The sequence below is a fragment of the Aquarana catesbeiana genome, linkage group LG02 (assembly GCF_042186555.1).
Source record: "Aquarana catesbeiana isolate 2022-GZ linkage group LG02, ASM4218655v1, whole genome shotgun sequence".
In the NCBI taxonomy this organism is placed as follows: Eukaryota; Metazoa; Chordata; class Amphibia; order Anura; family Ranidae; genus Aquarana; species Aquarana catesbeiana.
This window is the reverse complement of record NC_133325.1, coordinates 800,154,080-800,182,064: the sequence shown is the minus strand read 5'-3', so window position 1 is coordinate 800,182,064 and position 27,985 is coordinate 800,154,080. Positions and strand designations below refer to the sequence as shown.

Below are 27,985 nucleotides of genomic sequence, written 5' to 3'. Positions count from 1 at the left end.
CTGTGATGTATCCAGTGATCTGCAGTGTATCCAGTGATATGTAATGTATCCAGTGATCTGTAATGTATCCAGTGATCTGCTGTGTATCCAGTGATCTGTAATGTATCCAGTGATCTGCGATGTATCCAGTGATCTGCTGTGTATCCAGTGATCTGTGATGTATCCAGTGATATGTAATATATCCAGTGATCTGCAGTGTATCCAGTGATCTGTAATGTATCCAGTGATCTGCAGTGTATCCAGTGATCTGCAATGTATCCAGTGATATGTAATATATCCAGTGATCTGCAGTGTATCCAGTGATCTGTAATGTATCCAGTGATCTGCAGTGTATCCAGTGATCTGTAATGTATCCAGTGATCTGCAGTGTATCCAGTGATCTGCAATGTATCCAGTGATCTGTAATGTATCCAGTGATCTGCTATGTATCCAGTGATCTGCTATGTATCCATTGATCTGTAATATATCCAGTGATCTGCAGTGTATCCAGTGATCTGTGATGTATCCAGTGATCTGTAATGTATCCAGTGATCTGTAATGTATCCGGTGATATGTAATGTATCCAGTGATATGTAATATATCCAGTGATCTGTGATGTATCCAGTGATCTGCAATGTATCCGGTGATCTGTGATGTATCCAGTGATCTGTAATGTATCCAGTGATCTGTAATGTATCCGGTGATATGTAATGTATCCAGTGATATGTAATATATCCAGTGATCTGTGATGTATCCAGTGATCTGTAATGTATCCAGTGATCTGCAGTGTATCCAGTGATCTGTAATGTATCCAGTGATCTGTGATGTATCCAGTGATCTGCTATGTATCCAGTGATCTGCAGTGTATCCAGTGATCTGCAGTGTATCCAGTGATCTGTCATGTATCCAGTGATCTGTGATGTATCCAGTGATCTGTAATGTATCCAGTGATCTGTGATGTATCCAGTGATCTGTCATGTATCCAGTGATCTGCAGTGTATCCAGTGATCTGTGATGTATCCAGTGATCTGTAATGTATCCAGTGATCTGTGATGTATCCAGTGATCTGTCATGTATCCAGTGATCTGCAGTGTATCCAGTGATCTGTGATGTATCCAGTGATCTGTAATGTATCCAGTGATCTGCAGTGTATCCAGTGATCTGCTATGTATCCAGTGATCTGCAGTGTATCCAGTGATCTTTGATGTATCCAGTGATCTGCAGTGTATCCAGTGATCTGTGATGTATCCAGTGATCTGCAATGTATCCAGTGATCTGTCATGTATCCAGTGATCTGCAATGTATCCAGTGATCTGTCATGTATCCAGTGATCTGTAATGTATCCAGTGATATGTAATGTATCCAGTGATCTGCAGTGTATCCAGTGATATGTGATGTATCCAGTGATCTGCAATGTATCCAGTGATCTGCAGTGTATCCAGTGATATGTGATGTATCCAGTGATCTGCAGTGTATCCAGTGATCTGTGATGTATCCAGTGATCTGCAATGTATCCAGTGATCTGTCATGTATCCAGTGATCTGTCATGTATCCAGTGATCTGCAGTGTATCCAGTGATCTGTGATGTATCCAGTGATCTGTAATGTATCCAGTGATCTGTGATGTATCCAGTGATCTGTCATGTATCCAGTGATCTGCAGTGTATCCAGTGATCTGTCATGTATCCAGTGATCTGTCATGTATCCAGTGATCTGTGATGTATCCAGTGATCTGTAATGTATCCAGTGATCTGCAGTGTATCCAGTGATCTGCTATGTATCCAGTGATCTGCAGTGTATCCAGTGATCTTTGATGTATCCAGTGATCTGCAGTGTATCCAGTGATCTGTGATGTATCCAGTGATCTGCAATGTATCCAGTGATCTGTCATGTATCCAGTGATCTGCAATGTATCCAGTGATCTGTCATGTATCCAGTGATCTGTAATGTATCCAGTGATATGTAATGTATCCAGTGATCTGCAGTGTATCCAGTGATCTGTAATGTATCCAGTGATATGTGATGTATCCAGTGATCTGCAATGTATCCAGTGATCTGCAGTGTATCCAGTGATATGTGATGTATCCAGTGATCTGCAGTGTATCCAGTGATCTGTGATGTATCCAGTGATCTGCAATGTATCCAGTGATCTGTCATGTATCCAGTGATCTGTCATGTATCCAGTGATCTGCAGTGTATCCAGTGATCTTTGATGTATCCAGTGATCTGCAATGTATCCAGTGATCTGCAGTGTATCCAGTGATATGTGATGTATCCAGTGATCTGCAGTGTATCCAGTGATCTGCAGTGTATCCAGTGATATGTGATGTATCCAGTGATCTGTGATGTATCCAGTGATCTGCAATGTATCCAGTGATCTGTCATGTATCCAGTGATCTGTAATGTATCCAGTGATCTGCAGTGTATCCAGTGATCTGCAATGTATCCAGTGATCTGCAGTGTATCCAGTGATCTTTGATGTATCCAGTGATCTTTGATGTATCCAGTGATCTGTGATGTATCCATTGATCTGTAATGTATCCAGTGATCTGCAGTGTATCCAGTGATCTGCTGTGTATATAACATTAATAATGACACTGATTGTCGGCATTTCAGTGTAAATAAACTCCTCTACAAACTTTATATCTATCAAATCATTGAATCCTCATTATTAGATGGTCTGCGGTATCATTTTTCATGGGAATTTCTTTGTTCTTTCTCCTGTGTACGCTTTTGTGTAAACCTTCTCTCTTTTCTGATATTGTTTTGCAAATCTGTTAAAAACCTTAATAAATATTTATTTAAAAAAAGTAATTCACAGGAATCAATCTGTAATGATGGAAGGGCTATGTACTATACACTAATCATTATTATTGAATGTATAATAGAGGAGTAATAATGTATCACTGTGTATGGATTGATATAATGTAGCTTTGGGAAAAATTGTATATCACAGTATAATGATCTCTGTTCCCCATGGTGTTCATTCAGCCTTCTGCCATCAGAAGGGCCAATCAGTTATAGAGCCCTAAACACAGGGATGGTGGGAACCCCTCATAATGGGCACAGCGGGTGTACAGACCCGGGAACTCAGCACAGGGATGGTGGGAACTCCTCATAATGGGCACAGCAGGTGTACAGACCCGGGAACTCAGCACAGGGATGGTGGGAACCCCTCATAATGTGCACAGCGGGTGTACAGACCCGGGAACTCAGCACAGGGATGGTGGGAACCCCTCATAATGGGCACAGCGGGTGTACAGACCCGGGAACTCAGCACAGGGATGGTGGGAACCCCTCATAATGTGCACAGCGGGTGTACAGACCCGGGAACTCAGCACAGGGATGGTGGGAACCCCTCATAATGGGAACAGCGGGTGTACAGACCCGGGAACTCAGCACAGGGATGGTGGGAACCCCTCATAATGGGCACAGCGGGTGTACAGACCCGGGAACTCAGCACAGGGATGGTGGGAACCCCTCATAATGGGCACAGCGGGTGTACAGACCCGGGAACTCAGCACAGGGATGGTGGGAACCCCTCATAATGGGCACAGCAGGTGTACAGACCTGGGAACCCAGCACAGGGATGGTGGGAACCCCTCATAATGGGCACAGCGGGTGTACAGACCCGGGAACTCAGCACAGGGATGATGGGAACCTCTCAGGCATTGAATTCGGCCCAGGTGACTATGGTCATGCAAATTGGGTGAACAGGCTGGAGAATGCCGATGCCAAGGTGGCAAGCTGGAAAGGTTTGCAGCTTTCCTTGAGGGAAAAGGTTGATCTGATCAAGACTTACCTGATTCCGATATTTCTGTATGTCAGTTTTGTTTGCATTTTGCCAGTTTCTCTCTATACCAGGATCTATAGTTGTTTTTTCCAGCTGTTATGGGGGAACAGAATAAACCTTGTCAAAAGGAATGTGACTTGCCTTCCTAGGCGGGAGGGTGGTCTAGGGATGGTCAACCCTGTAGTCTTTTTCTCTCTGATGTTTGTGAAGTACAATCTTGGTAACATGTTGGCAGAGAGACCGCCTGGGTGGGTTGGTATTTTCCAGTCCTGGTTTAGGCCCTTTCTGCGAGACTGGGAAAATGGTGGGCCAGTGAAAAGCCTGAGCGTCAAGCATGAACAGCTCCCGGCTTATGTTGCCCCGTGTTTGAAAATGCTTCGGCAGTGGCAGGTAACAGGAGAAGTCAGATCTCTTCCAAGGAAACTTCTTGAGAAGCGGATCATGAGCTTTTTGCGAGCCACTGGCCTTGAGGGATTGCCCAAGCCTGGTTTTGGTGGTGGGTTTGCGATTGATTAATTTAGAGAGAATCCCAATGAAGTTTAGGGATCAGACTTGGCTTGCCTTTCATGGAAACTATATGTGAAGGGCAACTTGAAGTTTCTTTCAATGAGTGATCGGGGCTGCCCGAGAGTGGAGTGTGGAGGAGTGGTGGAGTCCATGGATCACTTTCTACTTCAATACCCTTTTAATATAGAGGTGTACAAGAGGGTGGGGAGGGCTCTGAGTATACCCTTCCTCCCCCATATGAGTTATGCAGAGTGGGTGTATGGGGCATTTCAGACTCGTCGGGATTATGATTTGGAAACACTTTTTTTAGTTAGTCTAGTAGTCCGTTATTTCACGTGGAGTGCACGGTGTCAGGTATCCTTACGGAGTAAAATCCTCCCTGCCGAAGTGGTGGTGCAGGACATTCTGGGTGAGGTTGGGAAGATTCAGGGTCTTGAGAAAGGCAGGTGGCAGCAGGAGGCCTGGATAAGGGCGTGGAGGAATATCAGGACTCTGTAGCTGCTGCCTGTTGATCTCGGGGTGTGCGGCTTTTCTTTGTATTCTTGATTCACTCCCCCAGATTTTCAAGATCAAATCTATTTTTGATAAAAGGCTACATGCATGGTGACGGTGATGTTCCTTAGTCTGGCCCTCCCGTAGGGATTGTGTTGTGCGCAATTTGGTTTGTACCGTTTATAATGTTCTTGTTTTGTATAATCATATTCAATTATTTTGTAAATATGTTTTATTTATTTATTATGGTTTTATTGTATATAAGTTGTTATTTGTAAGATTTTTCAATAAACAAAATTAACCCCTCATAATGGGCACAGCAGGTGTACAGACCTGGGAACTCAGCACAGGGATGGTGGGAACCCCTCATAATGGGCACAGCAGGTGTACAGACCCGGGAACTCAGCACAGGGATGGTGGGAACCCCTCATAATGGGCACAGCAGATGTACAGACCCGGGAACTCAGCACAGGGATGGTGGGAACCCTTCATAATGGGCACAGCAGGTGTACAGACCCGGGAACTCAGCACAGGGATGGTGGGAACCCCTCATAATGGGCACAGCGGGTGTACAGACCCAGGAACTCAGCACAGGGATGGTGGGAAACCCTCATAATGGGCACAGCGGGTGTAAAGACCCGGGAACTCAGCACAGGGATGGTGACAACCCCTCATATTGGGCACAGCAGGTGTTCAGACCTGGGAACTCAGCACAGGGATGTGGAATTCCCTTCCACAGGCGGTGGTCTCAGCGGGGAGCATCGATAGTTTCAAAAAACTATTAGATAATCACCTGAATGACCGCAACATACAGGGATATATAATGTAATACTGACACATAATCACACACATAGGTTGGACTTGATGGACTTGTGTCTTTTTTCATCCTCACCTACTATGTAACAATGTAACTATGTATCTATACAGTATATACAGAAGGAAATTGCTACATTGCTCATATAAAAGTGACTATAAAGTTATTTCTGTGTTGCAGTCAAACATTCTAAATGTGTCAATGTTCTTGCTGGGAAGAGGTATAACGAGCGTTTTCATATATATTATATTCTATTGAAGGTCAGCCATAGCTCTGAGCTCAGCTACACACAGACACGTGTTTGTTAAAGCCGCACTATAGGCAGATATAAAACAAATGAACGCAGCTCTGCGATTATGTTGGCATCGTTATCACATCACTAACGTATTTTTCAGTACAAGCGGCGTAATTACCTGGAGGTGGCCTGGTTCAGCCATCGCAGTCCCTGTACGGGAAAGCTCAGACTGGGAGAGGGAGAAGCAGCACAAGGAGTTAGTCAAGTGTGCTGCAGTACAAGAAGCATGCTGATAGGAGGAGAGAGCGTTGAGAGTTAAAAATACACTTTCAAGCTGCGCGACAAGAAACTGTCTTCATTGTCCAACAAGAGGGTAAGGCTGCAGGGCCTTGGTGGGCAATTCGTTTTCACAAGGGGGCCACATGAGAAACTGGGACTGTGGCGGAGGGCCAAACCAAAAGGCTGAACTTAATTGTAGGCAATATTATCCGCTTGCCCCCAAGCGACGCACTGGTAAGTCGCTAAACTTCAAATGGTTATATTAGGATGATCTGCAGCTGCAGGCATCATTCCGGGACCGTTATTTTTCGAGCCAACGGTCGGCATTCCTATAAAGAAAGTGATCCTAGCGGCAAACTAGCTGCTGGATTGCTTTTACAAGCAACAGGAGGGGGGTGTCCCCCCTGCTCCTGCCGCCTTCCGGGGCTTTATCGGGATCTCCCATCCCACTGGGGAATCTCGATCGACCAGCTGGCGCTTCCTCCCTGCTGATCATAGAGCGCAGGAAAGACCTGATTGGCTTTGTTCGGCTCCATGATATAGTAACCCAGAAATGTGTGACCTCATAGCACTTCCGGGTTACCTGGATGTAATCGGCGTCATTTTTAAAAATCAAAAGCGTTTGGAAAAACAGATCTTGGCGTTTTGAATGCTTTTTAAGTGCCAGTTCACACCATAGAAACGCAGTCTGGATGCGCTCCAGATGCTTTTTTGCATGCGTGTTTTAGATGCGTTCCAGTGCGTTTTTGATACATTTCTGGTGCGTTTTGATGCAGTCCAGTGCATTCCCCCCCCCCCCCCTTTTTTTCCTTAACCGTAAATAAGAACATGGGTGTTCCGGTGCGTTCCTGTGGGTTTTTTATGCTTTTTACAGCGTTCCAGTACAGTCCAGTGCAGGAAAAATGCAGCATGTTCTACTTTTTTTTCTGGAACTGGAACGCACTGGAACTGCAAGCACTGGTGTAAACTATGCCATTGAAAACCATATAACCTACTTTCTATGCGTTTTTGATGCAGAAAAAAAAACGCACTGGACTGCATGTGGTGTGAACCGGCCCTAAGTGCAGAGGAGGGATTTGGTGTCTTAACCACTTGAACATCGGGCCTATTTCTGACATTTGTTGCTTACAGGTTAAAATCAGTATTTTTGCTAGAAAATTAGTATATATATATATAGATAGATAGATAGATAGATAGATAGATAGATAGATAGATAGATAGATAGATAGATAGATAGATAGATAGATAGATACATACATATATAGATATATACATAGATATATACATAGATATATACATAGATATATACATAGATAGATATATACATATATACATATATATGTAAATATTTTTTAGCAAAGACTCTGGAGATTAAGATGGCAGTCATTGCAATATTTATTGTCACACGATATTTGCGCAGTGGTCTTTCAAATGCAATTTTTTGGGAAAAAATACACTTCAATAAACAAAAAAAAGAAAAAAAAGTAATGTTAGCTTAATTTTTTTGCATAATGTGAAAGATGATGTAACGCCGAGTAAATAGATACCTAACATGTCACGCTTTAAAATGTAAAAATCTACAAAATGTAAAATCTCTCTTTTACCTTTAAAAGCAAAAGATTAAAAAATAAAAATTGCGCACACTCGTGGAATGGCGACAAACTACGGTACTTAAAAATCTCCATAGGCGATGCCTTAAAATTTTTTAAATGGTTACCAATTTACAGTTACAGAGGAGGTCTAGTGCTAAAAATATTTCTGATACTCTGACGATCACGGCGATACCTCACATGTGCCATTTGAAACACTGTTTACATTTGTAGGCGTGACTTACGTATGCGTTTTCTTTGGTTCGTGAGCACGCGGGGACAGGGAGGGGGGGGGGGCTCTTTAAATTTTTTATTTTTTTTCTCTTATTTTATTTTTTTTTTTACGCTGCCCCTTTTAACCACTTCAATACTGGGCATTTTCACGTCCTTCCTGCCCAGGCCAATTTTCAGCTTTCAGCGCTGTAACATTTTGAATGACAATTGCGCAGTCATGCAACACTGTACCTATATATATGAAATTTTGATCATTTTTTTTTTTCCCCTACAAAAAGAGCTTTCTTTTGGTGCTATTTGATCACCTCTGCGGTTTTTATTTTTTGTGCTATAAACAAAAACAGAGCGACACTTTTGGAAAAAAAACACTATTTTTTACTTTTTGTTATAATAAATATCCCAATTTAAAAAGAAAAAAAAAAATTCTTCCTCAGTTTAGACCGATGTGTATTTCTTCTACATATTTTTGGTAAAAAAAAAAAAAAAAATCGCAATAAGTGTCTATTGATTGGTTTGCGCAAAAGTTATAGCGTCTACAAAATAGGTTATTGATTTATGGCATTTTTATTATTATTTATTTATTTATTTTTTTACTAGTAATGGCGGCGATCTGCGATTTTTGTCAGGACTGTGATATTGCGGAGGACACATCGTACACTTTTGACACTATTTTGGGACCACTGACAATTATACAACGATCAGTCCTATAAAAATGCACTGATTACTGTGTAAATTTCACTGGCAGGGAAGGGGTTAACACTAGGGGGGCAATCAAGGAGTTAAGTGTGTTACCTAGGAGGTGATTCTAACTGTGGGGGAAGGGGACTGACTGGGGGAGGTGACCGATCAGTGTCCCTATATACAAGGAACACACGATCGGTTTTCTCTCGCCTGACAGGACGTGGATCTGTGTGTTTACACACACAGATCCACGTTCCTGTCCTGTAACCAACAATCACGGGTGGCCGGAGGCCATCGTGGCCGCCAGGCACGTGCATTGGCTCCCGGGTGACGCGGAGGGAGCCTGCGTGTGCCGGCGGCAGCGCGCGTGCGCGCCCCCAAGACCACCGGGAGGCCCAGGACGTCATATTATGGCCGCCCAGGATGGCAGAGCCACCTTCTGGCCTTGGTATGTCTATACGTGGGATGGGAAGTGTTTAAAAAGAAAAAAATCTGATCACTTTTATTGCTGTCACAAGGAATGTAAACATCCGGAAATGTGATTCCGGATGGCTGCACTTCCAAAAATCCTTTTATTGAAGCTTTGAAGCTTCATGTGAAAAGTGGTTGACAGATGGAGCAGGGGGGACAAAGAGGTAGACGCGTTTCGCGCAAATGATGGAGCAGGGGACAAAGAGGTAGACGCGTTTCGCGCAAATGATGGAGCAGGGGACAAAGAAGTAGACGCGTTTCGCGCAAATGATGGAGCAGGGGACAAAGAGGTAGACGCGTTTCGCGCAAATGATGGAGCAGGGGACAAAGAGGTAGACGCGTTTCGTGCAAATGTTAGCGCTTAGTCATTGGTAATGAAAGGATTTCTGCAAGTGCAGCCATCCGGAATCATTTCTTTATGTTGCACAGCATGCGAGCTTGGCATGCACCTAGACTCACCTAGACTACTGTGTGTGTGTGTGGGGGGATTAACCAGAGACTCGCTCACCTCACCTGGAGCGGCTTTTCTTGTTTCATTGAATGTAAACATCCCATGTGACAGCAGTAGGCTGTGTATATATGTGTGTGTGTATATAATAGTAATAATAATATCCCTCCTCCTCCTCCATCAGATCCTGCATCGGATCATTTCCGGGTTTTGCCGACACGTCACTTCCGGGTCCTTGCTGACGGTCGGCTGCAAAAGTGGTGACGGCGGTTCCTCTCTCGGCGCTCACGCCGGGCACCCCCCGGGAGACCGGCCGCCCACCCATCTTCTTATCACCCTATGGTTATCCTCGGTGCTCACGCCAGGAGGGTGGAAGGGGGTGTTCGGCCGCCCGCCTGCTTCTCTCTCCCTGCACAGATCCATGAGGGGGACGTCCGCCCACTTTTCCCGATACTGCCTGTCCACTTTCATGCTCTATCCGGAATTTCGAGGGTGCGCTCGCCGGTTTTCTCCTGTGCTCACGCCGGGGAAAGGGGGGGGGTGTCTGCATGTCGTCACCCCTCCCATATGAGAAGTGTAGATCTCACTACATCCAACCATGTTGCTGCAACCATACACAGGCCATGCTGGCAGGGGGGTGGTAACCCATTCCCAGGGGGGGGGGACGACAGCCCGTTGGGGTCTTGGGGAGCTACGTTACTCTGCTCACCACGCAATGAGAGGGTTAATGTTGCTTGTGTGTCCGGTCGGGCCCCGGCTATCACTTTGCAGATGCCACCAGTTTACGAGCCGCCTTTTGATCCCCTCGGTTTCAGGGCGCTGTCTCGGGAGAAGCTCCTGGCATTTGCTCAGCACATTCACAGAAGCTTAAATAGAACTACAACCATTCAATACTTTCTACTTACACATTGGGAACAAACTTTCCTTGTAGCTCTCTCTCCCCTCGCTGACTGTTTTTCAAGCACCGTTTAATGTCACTTCACAAAGGCCAGCCTGATCCAGAAATTCGTTCAACACAAAATGGATTGATGGGGGGAGGGGGGACAATATTAAAAATTTGCCGTCGTTGCTGAAGGATGACTCGGTTAAAATAAAAAATCCATCACTGCATGGTGTGCTGTGTGACGGACGTTAATTCCAGTTCTTGCTCAGTTCTCTAGCTGGATTTCCACAATATAATCAGCATCTGTCATTGTTCGCAGCACTCCTGTCGCAGCATTTAGTTCATTTCATTCGTAGCTTTTCCATCGTAGATTTTCATTCGTAACATCTCGATGGTAGCTTTTCCTCATTCTCCTGTCGGTAGCATTTTCTTGTCATAAGCATTTCATTCGTAGCATTTTCCTGTCATAGCACTTCTGTCGTCATAGCTTTTCGTTCATAGCACTTCTGTCGTCATAGCTTTTCGTTCGTAGCACTTCTGTCGTCATAACTTTTCGTTCGTAGCACTTCTGTCGTCATAACTTTTCGTTCGTAGAACTTCTGTCATCATAGCTTTTCGTTCATAGCTTTCTGTCATAGTTTTTCCTGTCATAGCAATTTCCATTCGTAGCATTTCCCTGTCGTAGCATTTCTGTTAGCTAGTGCTCACAGCTAGGATCTGTCACGCCTACGGATCCATACGGGCTGAGGTTTTCGTTGTCAATTGATTTGTCGTCCCGCGATCTTCTCGCCCGTATACCATACGTCATACGATGCACGCTCATTTCATCACACTTGTACGCCTTCCCACCACGGTCTGTGGGTACACTAGCCCCGATGGTTTCAGTTTTGCTACCTGTCGCTGTTTTTTCTGTCACATTTCATTCATAGCATTTCGTTCGTGGCATCTCTGTTAGCTAGTGCTCACATCCAGGGTCTGTCACGTCTACGGACCTATACGGGCTGAGGTTCCGTCTTTTAATGGATAGTCGTCCCATAATCTTCTCGCCTGTATAACATACGTCATACGATGCACGCTCCTTTCATTACACTTGTACGCCTACCCACCACGGCCTGTGGGTACACTAGCACTGTAGGATTGTTTTATCTGCCTCTGTTGTTCTGTCGTAGCATTTCATTGGTAGCATTTCTGTTAGCTAGGGCTCACATCTAGGGTCTGTCACGTTTACGGACCCTTACGGGCTGAGGTTTCGTTTTTTTTTTTGTTTTTTTCCAAAACAAAGTTTTTTATTGAGTAGTTTGTTCAAACATGTTAGAGTCGTAGCAGGTACATACATCTTGGTCATCATATGCAGAGTTTTACATTTCATACTGATATATATGTTTGACTATTAGTTGGTCAGATGTAAATTGCAGTAATACAGCGTATATCCCAACACATTCAAGGATGTTATCTATTGTCAGGTATCCAATTATCAATTCCAGGGTGACATATTGTGTTTAAGTGCAGGTTTCTGATTCCTGGAGCCATCGGTCCCATATTTTATTATATTTAGCGGGACAATTACGGTTGATATAGATACAATTCTTATAAGGTAGAGCACTGTTAACATCCACCTTCCAATCCGTGAAGGTAGGGGGTAACGGTCTCATCCATTTTTTAGCAACAACTTTTCTAACTGAAAACAGGGTTTCATGAAGGAATATTTTGGTGAATTTGTCAATATTGTCAGGAAATATCCCAAGTATACACATTTTCGGATCCAGTGACACCGGGGAGCCCATGGTGTCATGTAAAAATGTTATAACTTGTGACCACAGACCCTGTATTTTGGGGCAAGACCAGATGAGATGGAAGAACGTGCCCACCTCCTGTCTGCACATCGGGCACCCGGTAGGATATCCTCTTTTATATCTAGCCACCCTAAGGGGTGTGAGATATGCCCGGTGAAGTATGTATATCTGTGAGAGTCTGTCAGATAGCTTAGGTGACACTGCCCTGCAGGTCTCCAGTGCCTCCCCATCCTCCATCGGGCCTACCCCCTGCTCCCAACGAGGCTTCAAAGCATATGCAAGTTTAGTAGCAGCAGGTGTAGAAAGCATGTTGTAAAAAGTTGAAGTCAGCTTTCGAGGGTCTGTACTTTTAATAATTGCCATAATGGGATTAGGAGTGGGTTGGGGAAGGGATTGTGGAAATTGGGTTTGAAGCGCATGGCGTATCTGAAGGAATCTGAAATACATATGGTTATAAAGTGTAAATTCCTCTCGGAGTGCGTTAAAGATTTTAATGGTACCGTCAGACAGCAGATGATGTAAATAATATATTCCCCGCGTGGCCCACATCTCTGCGTTTTGTATACGGAGGAACTCCGAAAGACGTTTATTGTGCCATAATGGAGTGTAGTCATTATGTTGAGGTATTGCCAACCTGGCAGATGCCAAGCCCCAGATACGTCTATAATGGTATATGAGAGATTTTCTGTCTCCCTCAGGTTCCGCGCAACCAAGGCCCCCCCGCTATGGCATATATCGGGTCCTGGGTGCACTGAGCCCAAGCCGGACACATTAGAGTGTGGAATCTATTTCTGTCCGTTTTGTCCAGATGGTATAATTGGGAAAGTTGGGACGCGGCATAATACAGGTTAAAGTCGGGGAGGGCTGTGCCTCCCAGGTCCGTGGGATTTTTGAGAGACTCCCATGCAAGTTTATGTCTATTTGTTCCCCATACGAAGGGTTTAAAAAGGGCTTCAAGAACCTTAAAGTGTTTCAAAGGTAAGTAGACCAGGGAGTGCCAAAGTATTTATAAGATTTTGGGGAGAAGAACCATATTAATTAGATTAATACGGCCCCAGATTCCGAGGAGTAACCGGGACCAGGCACGTATCTTAGATTTGACGAGGGAGAATAGGGGTTCAATATTGAGGGAGATATAATCTGCTGGTATTCTGGAGATATGGATTCCCAGGTACTTAATAGTGTCGACTCGCCGTAGCAGTAATCTAGCTTGAAATTCAGTAGGTGGAAAGCTATCCAATGGCAAAATTTGGGATTTTCCCCAATTAATTTTAAGCCCAGAAAAGGTCCCAAAGTGTTCAATCTTTTGCAGTGCTGTGCGGAGGGAGGGGCCCGAATCAGCTAAGTACAACAGTGTGTCGTCCGCGTACATACTGTTTTTTTTGGTTAAGGTTGCCATTGTGAGCCCCCTGATCTCTGGGTCGGCTCGAATGGACATGGCTAGGGGTTCCGCAGCCAGGGCGTACAAAAGTGGGGAGAGTGGGCAGCCCTGCCTCGTGCCTCTACTGAGGTCAAACATCGAGGACGGCCAGCCATTCGCCACCACCCTAGCCGCGGGAGCCCTATACAGTAATTGGACCCACTTAATAAAAAGGGGCCCAAAGCCATATCCCTCCAAGCATCTCCAGAGATATCTCCACTCCACCGAATCGAACGCTTTTGCCGTATCAAGGGTCACCACTACCCGGGAGCCCACCTCCATATGTGTAGCCTGCAAATTAATATATACTTTTCTTAAATGGAAGGAGGTGTTGCGACCAGGCATAAACCCTGCTTGGTCGGGGTGTATGAGGGATAATATGACTTGATTAAGGCGATTAGATAAGACCTTGGCTAAAAATTTAATATCTGCTTGTAATAGGGAAATGGGACGATAGGATTCCGGGTATCCAGGGTCCTTCCCCGGTTTGGGTATAAGAATTATGGTTGCTTCCCTCATGGAAGGTGGTAGTGTCTGAGTCTCTAACAAGTGGTTATATAATGTTAGGAGTTTAGGGATAAGTATCTCGCCAAAGTGGGAATAAAATTCTATAGGAAGACCATCAGATCCTGGGGCCTTAGACCTGGCAAAGCTGGCAATAGCAGTCGTTATTTCGTCTATTGTAAATGGTGCTTCCAAAAGATCAACCTGTTCCTTCGTCAGCTTGGGGAAGGTGAGGTCTCTAAGGAATGAGTCCATTGTGACGGAATCATCAGGTACTGTTGATGTATATAAGTACGAGAAAAATTCTTTGAACATTGAGGTTACACTAGGAGGGTCCGTAATTTGTTGGCCTGTAGGTCCATGTAGGGAAATGACCACAGGGGGGTCTGTCTTCATTGTGTACCAAATACGCCAACAATCTACCAGCCTTCTCCCCATGTTCAAAAAATTTCTGTTTAGCGAAAAATAGTTTTTGTCTGGTTTTCTCAAACTGTAGTTGAGTTGCCACTCTAGTCTGCAATTTGAGTTGGTGCGCTTTGTCCGGGGATGGGTTATTCGTATATTCCCTTTCCGTAGAGGATAGCTCCTCTATCGCTCTGTCAAGGGCTCCTGCAGAATCTGCCTTAATTTTATTAATGCGAGAAATTAGGGATGTACGTGCGTATAATTTGAAGAAATCCCAGACCGCTACTGGAGAGGCGGTCTGATCATTCTCTGCAAAGTACGTCTTCCAAGCATTTGGGAGTCCATTGTCGTCTGATAACAATGAAAGCCAGAAAGGGTTCAAGCGCCATGTGTATGTAGGTTTGTCAATGGGTACACTAAGGGTAATCCAATAAGGACTGTGATCAGAGAGTACTCTGGGGCCAAAGTGTGTATTTAGTAGTCGTGGTGTGAGCTTTTGGGATACTAAAATTAAATCAATACGTGACATAGAGTTGTGGGTAGATGAAAAACAGGAGTAGGACCGTGTGTGGGGAAATTTAAAGCGCCACGTATCCACTAACTGGAAGGCAGTAATAAGGAGGTTTTGTTTTTAATTGATTGTCGCCCCACAATCTTCTCGCCCATATAACATACGTCATACATGCACGTTCACCATTACACCTTTACTACTACCCACCACGGTCTGTGGGTACATCAGCCCTGAGTATTCGTTTTTAATTACCTGTCTTGGCGCTGCAGGTTGCTCGGGCTCGCTCACTGCATACACCAGGGGCATGTCATCATTCGGTTCACATTCACGCGCTGTTGGTCTTGTCATTTCTGCACCTACATCCTCATATTTGTTAGATACAAAGGGGTGGTGTTGTTTTCGTGGGTTGGTTGTCTGTTCTCGTTTCTCTAGTTTTGTGTTTCCTTAGATCAGGGCATGTTGTGCGTTTCGGAAGCGGCCAATTCACATTCATCCCTCCACCACCGCATGGGGGTTTCAGTGCATGGTAGCACCCCAGCATTAAGGGTGGGGGGGGGACCATACCAAACTCACAGCTGAGTTTTATCACTGGTGTACCCTAGTGCTGCACGATTAATCGCGGATAGAATCGTTATCGCGATTCTCCGCCCGCCACGATCGCAACTCCGGATTTGTGCGATTCTGGCGATCGAGCTGAAAAGCCAGCGCCGTCGCACACTGATCGATGTTGTCCCTGTGTTGGAGCGGAGGGGAAGCCGTCGGAGCCAGCGTGCTGACGTCACTCAGCAGAAGAATGTGATTGGTCAGTAAGTATGTCAGAGTGACAGCCCCGCCCCCCGTTGTTGGTAGGTAGGGGACGTTGCGTGTGATGTCAGCAGGAAACATGGCGGAAAGCAGGAGCGGGCCGTACAGCCCCCCCCCCCCCAGACCGGAGCCCTGACCGGCACCGCCCAGACCCCCCCGGATGGGCGTCTCTCTGCTTGGGGTGCTCTGCCTGCTGTGCCAGGTGTGTCCCACCGGGGCCACAACACACTGGGTGATGACAGGACAGCAAGATCCAGCAGCAGGTGAGGTGACACCTGACAGAGGAAGAGACAGGGGGGGGACACCTGAGAGAGTGCAAGGGGGACACCTAATATAGAAGGGGGGCATCCTGGGATTGGGGGCACCTAACAGGGAGAGGGAGATCACTAGAGAGAGAGAGAGCGGGAAAAGGGGGACGCCTGAGATAAGTAGGGGTACCTGAAAGGATAATAGGGGGATACTTGAGAGGGAAAAGGGGGGGGTCACTTGAAAGAAAAGGGGGACACCTAAGAGGAGAGGAGAGGCTCTCAATGAACCTCTCAATCAATCACTCTATCAATCTCTCTCTCTCCTAAAAAAAAAATGATGTCGCGAGAATCGTGAGAGAATCGTGATCTTTTTATTCTAAGTAAAAAAATCGTGATTCTCATTTTGGCCAGAATCGTGCAGCTCTAGTGTACCCCTTTCCCGGCCTCTGCTGGGGGGGGGGGGGGGGCAGTATTTCAGGTGGTTATTCCGAACTCCGTCCCAACCTCTTCCATCCACCAGCGCAGCACATGTTGCTATGCATGATTCTTCAATCCAGTTCCTGCGATACTTAATGCGATCTTACGTCCATGCTACAATTGTTAGACAGGTTGGAGGGGATCATAGCCCGCTCGGCTTGCGCAGAGGTGTCAGCTGCGGCTCCCACTCTTCTCAGTACGCCTGCAGTAGTGAGGTTGGAATTTCTTTACAGTGGCATGTAGAACTGGGGGCAAGCCTGGTCACAGGTGTTGGATCTGGCCAATGGTTCTTTATCCAGAGTATTCCGAGGGCTTCTACCAAGGGTGGGAAGGTTTCATAGGTTCATGTCTCCGGCTTTCGCGGCATATTGCCTCGGCAATTTAGTCTCATCTGCCAACGCTATCTAGTGTCCATCAGGTGACCAGCCATTCAGGCCCCTACAACTCCTGTCAGTCTGTCCATTTTTTGCAGCTCACCCTCTCCAAACCGTCAAGGGTGTTCAGGGAAGTCAGGGATGTTCTCTTTGGCACGGCCACCAGTTACCGACCAGGTTTATGGTGTTTCAGGCTTCCTGTCGCCTACCGTTGGCTCAGTTCCCAGTTAGTGCTACAGGCAGTTGTCTTACTACGCTTACAACTTCCCTATCATTGGTATAGATGGATGAGCCAGAGGTTCGTGGTTCATTACGGTTCCACAATTACGGTGTCTGATTAAGTATTTGTCCTCCTCTGCTCTGTTTCCCTCTCCCTATGCATCCTCTCACCTCAACAGGTCGTTCTCATGTCCAGGTTACTTGCCGAACCAGGCTTGAATCCAAACCCCTTTTCTGGTTATTCGTCTGGATCGGAGGTAACTTTCATTAGGTCCCAAACAGTGGGTCCCTTCTTCATCATCAGTTACATGGGGCGCTGAAGATCCTCCGTTTTAGCAGCTACATACATAAACCCCCTTTGTAGTCTTCCAGGTTTTCCGTGACGGATGGCTGTTGCTGGCCCTTCATTGAAGCTTTCACATCACACCTACTTTGTGTCTCTTTTTGCCCTCTTTTAGGCATACTGACCAGCCAGGCCAAGGCACCCCTCAGGTCTTGGTAGTTAGAACTATCGCATTTCCAAGTGAAGACTCTGACTACAAGGTAGAAGGCTGGCCGCAGGCTAGCCTACATTTGTAGGAGGAGTCTGAGGGCTATATATCCCACCTCCTCCTCCATCAGATCCTTCGTCGGATCATTTCCGGGTTCCCACCCACCCGTTCCCCCATATTTTCATCATTTCATTTAAATTTCATACATATTTATTCAGGGCATGCCCTCTTTTAGGCATACTGACCAGCCAGGCCAAGGCACACCTCAGGTCTTGGTAGTTAGAACTATCGCATTTCCAAGTGAAGACTCTGACTACAAATATATATATATATATATATATATATATATATATATATATATATATATATATATATATATATATATATATATATATATAATATGTTTGGGGGTTCTAAAAAATTAGCTAGCAACAAATACTGATTATTGCATGTGAACAAAGTGTCAGAAAAGGCCTGGAGGGGGGGGGGGGGTCTCGCTTTACAAAAAGTGTAACTTCCAGAATAGGTGCCGGGTATGCTATCCAAGACCGTCTTGCAAAGCAAGGATGAGAAACTTAAAGATCAATTTGTAGAAGCAGCACACACACACACAAACACTGGCTAGGCACACATTTAACCCTTTCATCGCCCTTGATGTTAACCCCTTCCCAGCCAGTATCATTAGTACAGTGACAGTGCATATTATTATCCCTAATCACCGTATTAGTGTGCATTGTAATGTCAGTGGCAGTTAGTCAGTCGTCGTCCCCCCCCCCCCCTCCCCAGCGTTTATTAGTGTCAGATTGTCTGCTGCACTATCACAGTCCCGTTATAGGTCAATGATCTCCCGCCATCACTAGTATTAAAAAAAATTAAATTAAATTAAAAAAATGGAAAATTCCAGTACACATCCCATAGTTTGTAGACGCAATAACTTTCACACAAACCAATCAATATTTGTACTCGGAGTCAATCTGTGGATAGTGTAGGAAAGGAACAAAAAGCAACAGAGAACATAGACCTGAAGTGTGCCTGGGTCACGTGGTCAGTATGCCTAAAAGAGGGCAAAAATAACCCAGTAGGATGTAAGCTTAACAACCAGATTTATTATACACTGAATTAACGTACAATCTGCCAGATTGACCAACGCTTTTGGCATCTCAAAAGCTACCCAAATACCAAATAATAAGGGCCAGTGCTGCCTCCCGATTGCAGCGTCTTGCGAGCATGCAGGTGTAACAGAAAAGGCCGGGGTGCAAAACCAGTTGATTGGCCAAAAGTAAGCAAGACCCTGGGCCAAGAAGAGCCACTCTCCTGGCCTCAGGACCCACAAAAGGCCAGCTACAGCGCTGCCTTGAGCACCAAGCTGGTAACCAACGCAAAAGGAGACCCCGAGAGCATGACAGATACATCACAAGAATATGACCCACGATGGGAGGTCTGCTGCGCACAGCAGGAGGGCTAATCTTCAGGATCCCGAGGATGGCTTAAATAGAGTGTGCAGAAAAATTAAAAAAAGGCCTGTTGGGGTCTTCCATGAAATGCTGAGTCTCAGCCAGCTACGCCCCAATAGTGCTGTGGGCCGATATGAGTTGGAAGAGGCAAAAAAACAGAAAGGCAAATAGGAACTGGATGTTAACCGTCAGGACTAGGAAACCTTGACCGGAAAGCCTGGAATACATCCCAAGCAGCAGGGGCATTGCTAGGTCTACAAAAGATCTGGGGCTAGAGCCCATAGCAGCGTGATAAAGAAAGTCAAGCACTTGGGCGGGGATATATATATATATATATGTGTGTGTATATATCCCCAGAGAGCCCCCCTTACATTAGGGTCCCCAGAGAGCCCCCCCCTTACATTAGGGTCCCCAGAGAGCCCGCCACTTACATTAGGGTCCCCAGAGAGCCCGCCACTTACATTAGGGTCCCCAGAGAGCCCCCCACTTACATCAGGGTCCCCAGAGAGCACCCCACTTACATCAGGGTCCCCAGAGAGCCTCCCCTCCCCTTGGGGACCCCTGCAGAGACTCGGGGCTATGGGCCCCAGATTCGGGGCTATAGCCCCAAAAGCCACCCCCTAGCGACGCCACTGCCAAGCAGTGTCATGCGCCTTCCTGGTATTCAAAATAAAAACTTACAATCAAGGCTGCTGCTGCGTCAGCCAAATAGAGACCCAATTCATCACAAAAGCTGGAAACACGAAGAGAAGGCGTGACGCCAGCATCTGCGTCCGAGACCTGGGCCTACTGGTACCGGCCTAGGCACCGAGAAGGTTCCGTATTTCACTAAAGCCCCTGAGCCAGTAGAAGCTGCTGGAGCTGCAATAGTCTGATTTACCAATAGATCCATACTATTGCCACTCCTGGACGGACGTGGCTAGGAAATTAAAGGTAGTGTGTATTTGGGACAGGGAAGAAACCACAATTCGCCGGGTAAGCTGCTCTGCACTCGTGCTCAACGCGCAGGGGAACAGTAACCTAATATCTGGGCTTATCGAGCCGAAGCCGGGAAAGCAATCCACTGCGTTAAAATACTGCCATCAGGTCAAAGAGTAGAGGCTATCTTATGTGAAAATATGAAGCCTTGGGACAGTCCAGGTTCTGAGAGAGGGTGAGTTAACCGTGCTCCGACCCAGGAGCTGGAGAAGGAGGAGAAGCGAAGTCCCCAATATCCGCTGCTTGAGACGTGACCTGCATAACCGGAATTTGCAACCTGAAAAACGTGTCCGGGTGCTGCAGTACATGGTAAGGTGTAAATTTATGAAACAGAAACCGAGATATGAAGAATGTAACCCGGATGAGAAGAAGAATTGCTGCTGCCCATGCCGACCAACTCAACCGTGAGGACAAAAACATATGAACGGTACCCAACAAAATGATGACAATAGCAACCAAGAACTGAGCGGAAATGACACACGACTGGGTCAAAATAAAAAGAAAAAAAGTTGCGCTGATAAAGTGTGATATAAATTTGAACACCACACATGAATCTAACATGAATGATGTCAAAGTAATATTAAGTAAACCAATACCCTCAACGTGTTAGCAAATTAATTATTAATAAATAAAGTGAGTTGAACAGCTAGAGTCCAAAAAAAGTCCATAAAAACAACAAATTGAAAAAGGTTTTCTTCCCAAGTGACAGGTGAAAAATTCCTCCACCTTCAGAGAAAATAAATGCTGCCGCTTACCAGATGTAGTTGGTCCCTTATTACAGGGGACCACACTAAGCAGACGGCTGTAACCCCAGCCCGGGATCTCACAGGCAGGCACTAGATACCATCACGTCACAGAGTCCCCTTCACCGATAGGTAAGTAGATAAATGTCAGCGTAAAAGAACAAGCCGGCCGGCTCCAAAAACAGCCCGTGTCTTCCGGGACTAGACGTGTAGCGGTGACGTCAGGACATGGCTCCTCCTCCCTACGTCGTTTCGTCACGACAGGACGTGGTCACAGGATTACGAGAAGACCTCCGTAGCCCCACGGTAAGCGGGTAAGCCGGGCCAGAAACGAGGCAGGGGGAACAAGCGTCCGTTCATCTTCCTCACAGCACCCGCAACCCGGAAGTGACCGAAGAGACGCGACGGAAATGACGTCACGTGAGAGCCAACGACCACAAGGAAAAGGAGGCAAAGGAGGGCAGGCTTTATGCAGCCTGACTCCTCCTACAAATACAGGCTGACCTGCGCTCAGTCTTACACATACGCTTATTGGGATTTTTTTTTATCAAAGAAAAGTAACAGAATACATTGTAGCCTAAATGTATAAATAAAATGATACTTTACATTTTTTTAATGGATATGTTTTATAGCAGAGTAAAAAAAGAGTTGTTTATTTGTTTTTTGTTTTTTTTCTGTATTTTTTTTTAATTTATATTGCAAAAAAATAAAAACCTCAGAGGTGATCAAATGCCACCAAAAGAAAGCTCTATTTGTGGGGAAAAAATTATATGAATGTTGTTTGGGTACAGCGTTGCCAAATCCCTGTTCTGTCAGGGGAGTAGAGAGAGAGCCTAGTGATCAGGAACAGCGATCTGTCTCCTCCTCCAGTCAGTCCCCCCCCCACAGTTAGAATCACCTCCCAGGGAACACACTTAACCCCTTGATCGCCCCCTAGTGTTAACCCTTTCCCCCGGCAGTGACATTTATACAGTAATCGCTGCATTTTTATAGCACTGATCGCTGTATAAATATCACTGGTCCCAAAAATGTGTCAAAAGTGTCCGATCTGTCCGCCGAAATGTCGCAGTCCCACTAAAAATCACTGATCACCACCATTACTACTAAAAAAGTAGACGCGATAACTTTCTTCTTTTGTAGACGCGATAACTTTTGCGCAAACCACTCATTATACATTTATTGCGATTTTTTTAACCAAAAATATTTACATATCAGCCAAAACTGATGAAGAAATTTGTTTTTGGGGGTTTTTTTGGATATTTATTATAGCAAAAAGTTAAAAATATTGGTTTTTTTTTTCTTCAAAATTGTTGCGCTTTTTTTGTTTAAAGCGCCAAAAAATAAAAACCGCAGAGGTGATCAAATACCACCAAAAGAAAGCTCTATTTGTGGGGGAAAAAAAGGACATCAATTTTGTTTGTGTGTACAGCGTTGCACGACCGCGCAATTGTCAGTTAAAGCGACACAGTGCCGATTCGCAAAAAATATTTTTTTTTTACTGAAATTTTATTGAAATTTTCCGGTAGAACAAGAGAGGTAGGAACAGTGGTGGTCCGTCCTTTAGAATCTCCGCCTCCTCTATCCACACCACCCCCTATATGAATGTAGACATGCGCACTGCCGAAAATTGTGTTCGTTTTCATTTCATTTGTGCGGTTTTTTTTTTTCAATTTTTCGGGTCATTTGTTATGTTCAAAATTCGTAAATTCAAAATCTGGAAATTCAAAAATTCGTGAATTCGAAATTCAAAAATCCGAAATCCGGAAATTCGAAATTTTGGGAATTCGAAAATTCCAAAATCTGAAATCCAGAAATTCTAAATAATTACTAACTAACAATAATTAACTATTAAATTATAGGTATTGGAATTTCCTTTCAAATTTGGCTGTTATTGAGCGTAACAAATACAAATTTATCCGAAGTTATGAATTATCCAAAATAAAAAAATAACGAATGTCGCATCTAAACACATGGAACGGAACAAATTAGTAATAATAATAATAATAAAAAGTTTTTATTATTATTGTTATTTATTATTATATATTCATTATTACGTTCTATTAATTTAGATACATTATTCTTTATTTTGGAAAATTCATAACTTCGGATAAATTCGTATTCATTATGTTCACTAACAGCCAAATTTGAAAGGAAACTCAAATACCTAAAATTTAATAATTAGTAAAAGTTATTATTAGTTAGTTATTTCAGATTTTCGAATTTTCAGACCTTTTTTTCAATTTTCGTTTATATTAGGATTTTCAAATTTTCAAACTTTGAATTTTGAATTTACGAATTTCGAATTTATGAATTTCCGGATTTTCAAATTTATAATTTTTTGGATTTCCGGATTGTTGAATTTTTGAATGTTTGAATTTCCAAATATCCGAATTTTCGGATTTTTGAATTTTCGAAAATTAAAAATCTGGAAATTTGAAAATTCGAAAATTCTTAAATACGAAATTAGCAAATTCGTAAATTCGGAATATTAGAATATTCGGAAAAATTTGTTAAATGGGTTTTCATGAATTTGGATATTTCCAACTTTACGAATTTGTCGAAATTTGTTAAAAAACGAATGCGGGACGAAACAAATTGCACATGTCTAATGAATAGATAGAGCTCATGCTATGAATGAATCTATCCACGGCTGCCGCGGCCACCCTTTATTCATGTGTCCGGCCCCTTTCAGGACGCGGAGCGTGTGAATTACAGCGGCGGGGGGGTGTTTTTTTAAGCACCCGATTAGAGCCATAGGCTCTAATAGGCTTCAAAATAGGGTGGACTTGTGACGCAGAGCATTGCGGCATGAGCCCACCCAGGTGTTACAACAGTGAATGAATATTCGCTATTGAAACACTGATCCTCAACCCGGCCAATCAGAAGCAGGTCTGAGACCCTTTTTCCGATTGGCCACAAAGAGAAGAGTCCAAACTGGCCGCCAAGGAGGAGGGAGGAAATGGAAGCCGCCGTGATGCCCGTGGAGAGCAGGGGAAGGGAAAGCCGTTGCACACCACAGCTGAGAAAGGGAAGCCGCCGGTGAAACCCAGGAGAAGCGATGCCCACCATAGGTGGGGTAAGTGCTCCAGACCCAACCGGGGCTGTCACTGTTAGCCGCCCCCCCCCCCCCCAAGGAAAATTACTACCGGCTGCCACTGGGTAGGAACGGGTTGTGGAACATCAATTTATGAGAGTAAGTAGAACATCTAAAGACATAAAGAATGTTTGTTTTGCGAGAATTACCAACAGAAAAAGGCAACATCCAGGCAATCGAATCAATATCATGCGTCGGACCATAAATGTCCTAGTGTTTTTGTGACATGAGTGAAGGATATAAAAGGAAAGGCACACTCAATTTTTTTTTTATTTTTTTAAATATAAGACGGCCACGGCCTGTACTACATTCATCTTGGGCTTACAGGAGCTCCACAAATTGGGGAGGAAGCACATAAAAGCAGGAAGCAGGGAGAAAAAAAGAGAAAGAAATAGTGGGGGGAAATGGGCACCCCAGGGGTTTTTAGGCTGTACCACATGGAACCTTTACAGTTCTAAGAATCGAGAGGTCCTTTGAGAAGGCGGAAAGTGGTCTATCCAGGGCTGCCAAATCTGTTGAAATTTGTCATGCTTGTCCTCCAGAATCGCCGTCATTCTTTCATTGATAAGCGTACCGTGAACCCGGTTTTTGAACTCTTCAAAAGCTCTTCAAAGCTAAGAACCGGTGCTTTCCAAGAATGCGCTAAAGTTTGCTTCGTTGCCATAAGAATGTGAGTAATTAGAGTGCGCTCCCGACGGGTGTCGTCTGCGATAGGTTTATGTAAGAGCGTCTCCCATGGGTCTCTCTCCGTAAATTCACATGGAGGACCGTATCGAACCAATTTGTATATCCTAATCCACAACCTCTGGACCTTGGCAAGGGTCCACCTTATATGTTTCATATCGCCCAAATCAGGGCAGCCTCGAAAGCAGTTGGACGGGTATGATGGTACACCTTTTCGCGATCCTAGCTGGGGTAAGGTACCAAGGAGACATAACTTTGAAAGAATATTTCAAGAGCCAGAACATTACGAGAAGATGTAAACAAGGCCTCCCACGTCTTTTTTTCTAGTCGCCTAGTTGTGGAGCAGAACTAAAGTCTTTTGTCCTTTCGTCGCAATACATAGGGGTTTGCGGCCCCGTATTGTTCGATATTGGAGGAATATAACAAGGAGATCAGACCCTGCTTAGTAGAATTGGTTTGACATCTGGTCTCAAAGGCAGTGGACAATAAGGGGTGTTCATGATGTTTCATAAGACACTCCATAAAGTGGCGAATTTGTATATATTGAAAACTTTCCCATTTGATAATCTCATAGGAGTCCCGTAAGTATTGCAACAAGCAGACTCCTCTGTCCGTGAGCAAAGAGCGAACTGTAGTGAGACCCTTGTGCTTCCACCATTGAAAACTTGGGGGGTTCTCCAACCCAGGTGGAAACAAAGGACAGTTCAGCAGTGGCAAAAGGGGGAGGTGGGGGGATATCAGAGTATTTAATGGAATCCCAGACTGAGAGGGTGTGTGCCAGAATAGGGTTTAGAGACTTAGGACAGTTACACAGGAGGAATCAATGGATTTCGAAGAGAGAGGAATTGGGTCGACACCCAAGACGTCTATAGGGGTCCATAGGGGAGCCGAATTGCCCGCGTGTAGTTGGACAAAGGGAGCGATCTGGGCTGCCTTGTAAAAGTGGGCAATATTAGGAACTCCCAACCCTCCCCTGACTTTAGATGTATACAAAAGGAATCTATTGAGCCGCGGTCTAGTCCTACCCTAGATGAATTTTAAGATACAGCGTTTTTTAATGTGTTTAGATGTGGGCGTGAAACGCGTCAGCTAAATCAGCTCTGAAAACTATGCTCTCCCTGTGTGGCTGATATCTTATACAGTTGTTACAGTTATGTTGTTTCCTTACCCTATTATGGGCAAAGTGATATTGTCTGCAGATACCCCACCTCCAGGCATGTATACTCACCCAGGCACGCCCCCTCAGCACTCCCAACCTGGCCATTGGCTGTTCAGACCCGACATTGTCACATGGGGAAAGCCATGGGCTTCCATATACCAGGAAGCCTCATTTAATTAGTGAGGACTCCAGAGAGAGGGGCCTCAGCTCGGTGACTACTACTGACCAGGGGGGTGGGCTCTCTGCAGACATTGTAGTCACCATGAACTGAATTAGCAAAGTGACAGGGTTTCTTTAAGTAAATGAACTGAGACGATGAAATCTCTACATAGTTTTGGATAGAATGAAAATTGCTATTGAGCCCCCTTATGATGAACATATTTGGTGTACAGACCCAGGAACCCAGGGATAGTGGGAACCCCTTATGATGGAAGGGCTATGTACTATACACTAATAATTCTTATTGATTGTATAATAGAGGAGTAATAGTGTTTATAACTATCACTCTGTGTATGGATTGATAGAATGTGGATTATTGTATGTCACAGTATAATGACATCTGGCCCCTTCCTCGCTGTGTTAATTCAACCTGCTGCCATCAGAAGGGCCAATCAGTTATAGAGCCCTCAGCACAGGGATGGTGGGAACCCCTCATAATGGGCACAGCAGGTGTACAGACCTGGGAACTCAGCACAGGGATGGTGGGAACCCCTCATAATGGGCACAGCAGGTGTACAGACCAGGGAACTCAGCACAGGGATGGTGGGAACCCCTCATAATGGGCACAGCAGGTGTACAGACCCGGGAACTCAGCACAGGGATGGTGAGAACCCCTCATAATGGGCACAGCAGGTGTACAGACCAGGGAACTCAGCACAGGGATGGTGGGAACCCCTCATAATGGGCACAGCAGGTGTACAGACCAGGGAACTCAGCACAGGGATGGTGGGAACCCCTCATAATGGGCACAGCAGGTGTACAGACCTGGGAACTCAGCACAGGGATGGTGGGAATCCCTTGTAAGGGGCACAGCAGGTGTACAGACCTTGGACCTCAGCACAGGGATGGTGGGAATCCCTTGTAAGGGGCACAGCAAGTGTACAGACCTTGGACCTCAGCACAGTTATCTCACCATTAGAGACAGAAGAGATTGTCTGGAGGTTTAACTCAACAATAATGAATACACACGTAAATGTCAGTTCTTGGTTTGGAATTGGACGTTTCTGGTTGAACTGCCCTTGCTGCATTGTCTACATTCCCCATGACGGTGATTATAGGAGGTTCGGCATGAAGTCTTTTAAGAGTCTTAAAGCAATGGAGGTTACAGTCCTAGACTCCGAGCCCAGGGAGAGAGAACCCTGGAAACTGTCCCTGGACCAGATAGTGAACTATTAACATCAGTTACATCTTACTGTCAGATTGTGTAGGAACCCTGTGTATGAAATCAGTAAATGTAAGCAGAGGGTGCAGGGCGATTATCCAGACAAAATGATATGCACAGTATACACAATACATACACGTATAATACATACAATAGACACACACACAATACAATGCACAGAATATAAACACAATATAATACACAGACTGAGGTGAACTCACATCCTGAAGATAATTTTCCCAATACCGGCCATGCTGGATGATTCCTCTTCCCTGTATATCCAAAAAGAAGGATTAGACTACAGTTGTGTGCTCAGTACTTCTTCCTCCAGGGACTGTTAGGATGTATATAATGCTCAGAGCTCCTTCCTCCAGGGACTGTTAGGTTAGAGATAATGCTTCAGTACTCCTTCCTTTGGGGCTCTCAGGATGTAGACAATAATCAGTATACCTTCCAGAGACTGTCAGGATGAAAAAAAATACTCAGTACTTCTTCCTTCAGGGATTATCTGGATAGAGATACTGCTCAGTACTCATTCCTCCAGCAGTACTCAGTCCCTCTATCTCCAGAATTGCACAGTAATGTGTCACAAGGAGTGTCTGCACACCTGAAGGAAAGCTATGTTAGAGTGAGAAGAAGCCAAACCCAGACCAGTCCTTGTGCTGGGAGGGACTGCGATCTGCTCTCACATAGAAACTGACAATTCACCAGGAGCAACCAGAAAGCTTCACCAAAGCAGGAGAAAACCTCTACCACAGCAAGAAGAGACCACTGCTAGGGCATTAGGGAAGGGGAAGACCTCCACCAACTCAAGAGAAGATCTAAAGGAGACCTCCGCCAGA

The 27,985-nt window shown here is 45.0% G+C and overlaps 1 protein-coding gene across 1 annotated transcript in view; it reads right to left on the bottom strand.

Annotated features, from left to right (window-relative positions):
- VTCN1 (V-set domain containing T cell activation inhibitor 1) overlaps positions 1 to 27,766 on the bottom strand; it is an 81,984-nt gene extending 54,218 nt beyond the window's left edge. Inside the window, exon 1 of the mRNA XM_073617530.1 lies at positions 27,365 to 27,766. Coding sequence (XP_073473631.1) covers positions 27,365 to 27,396 — 32 coding nt within the window. The 5' untranslated portion in view covers positions 27,397 to 27,766. The remainder of the gene's footprint in view (positions 1 to 27,364) is intronic.
- Positions 27,767 to 27,985: the final 219 nt, after the last annotated feature.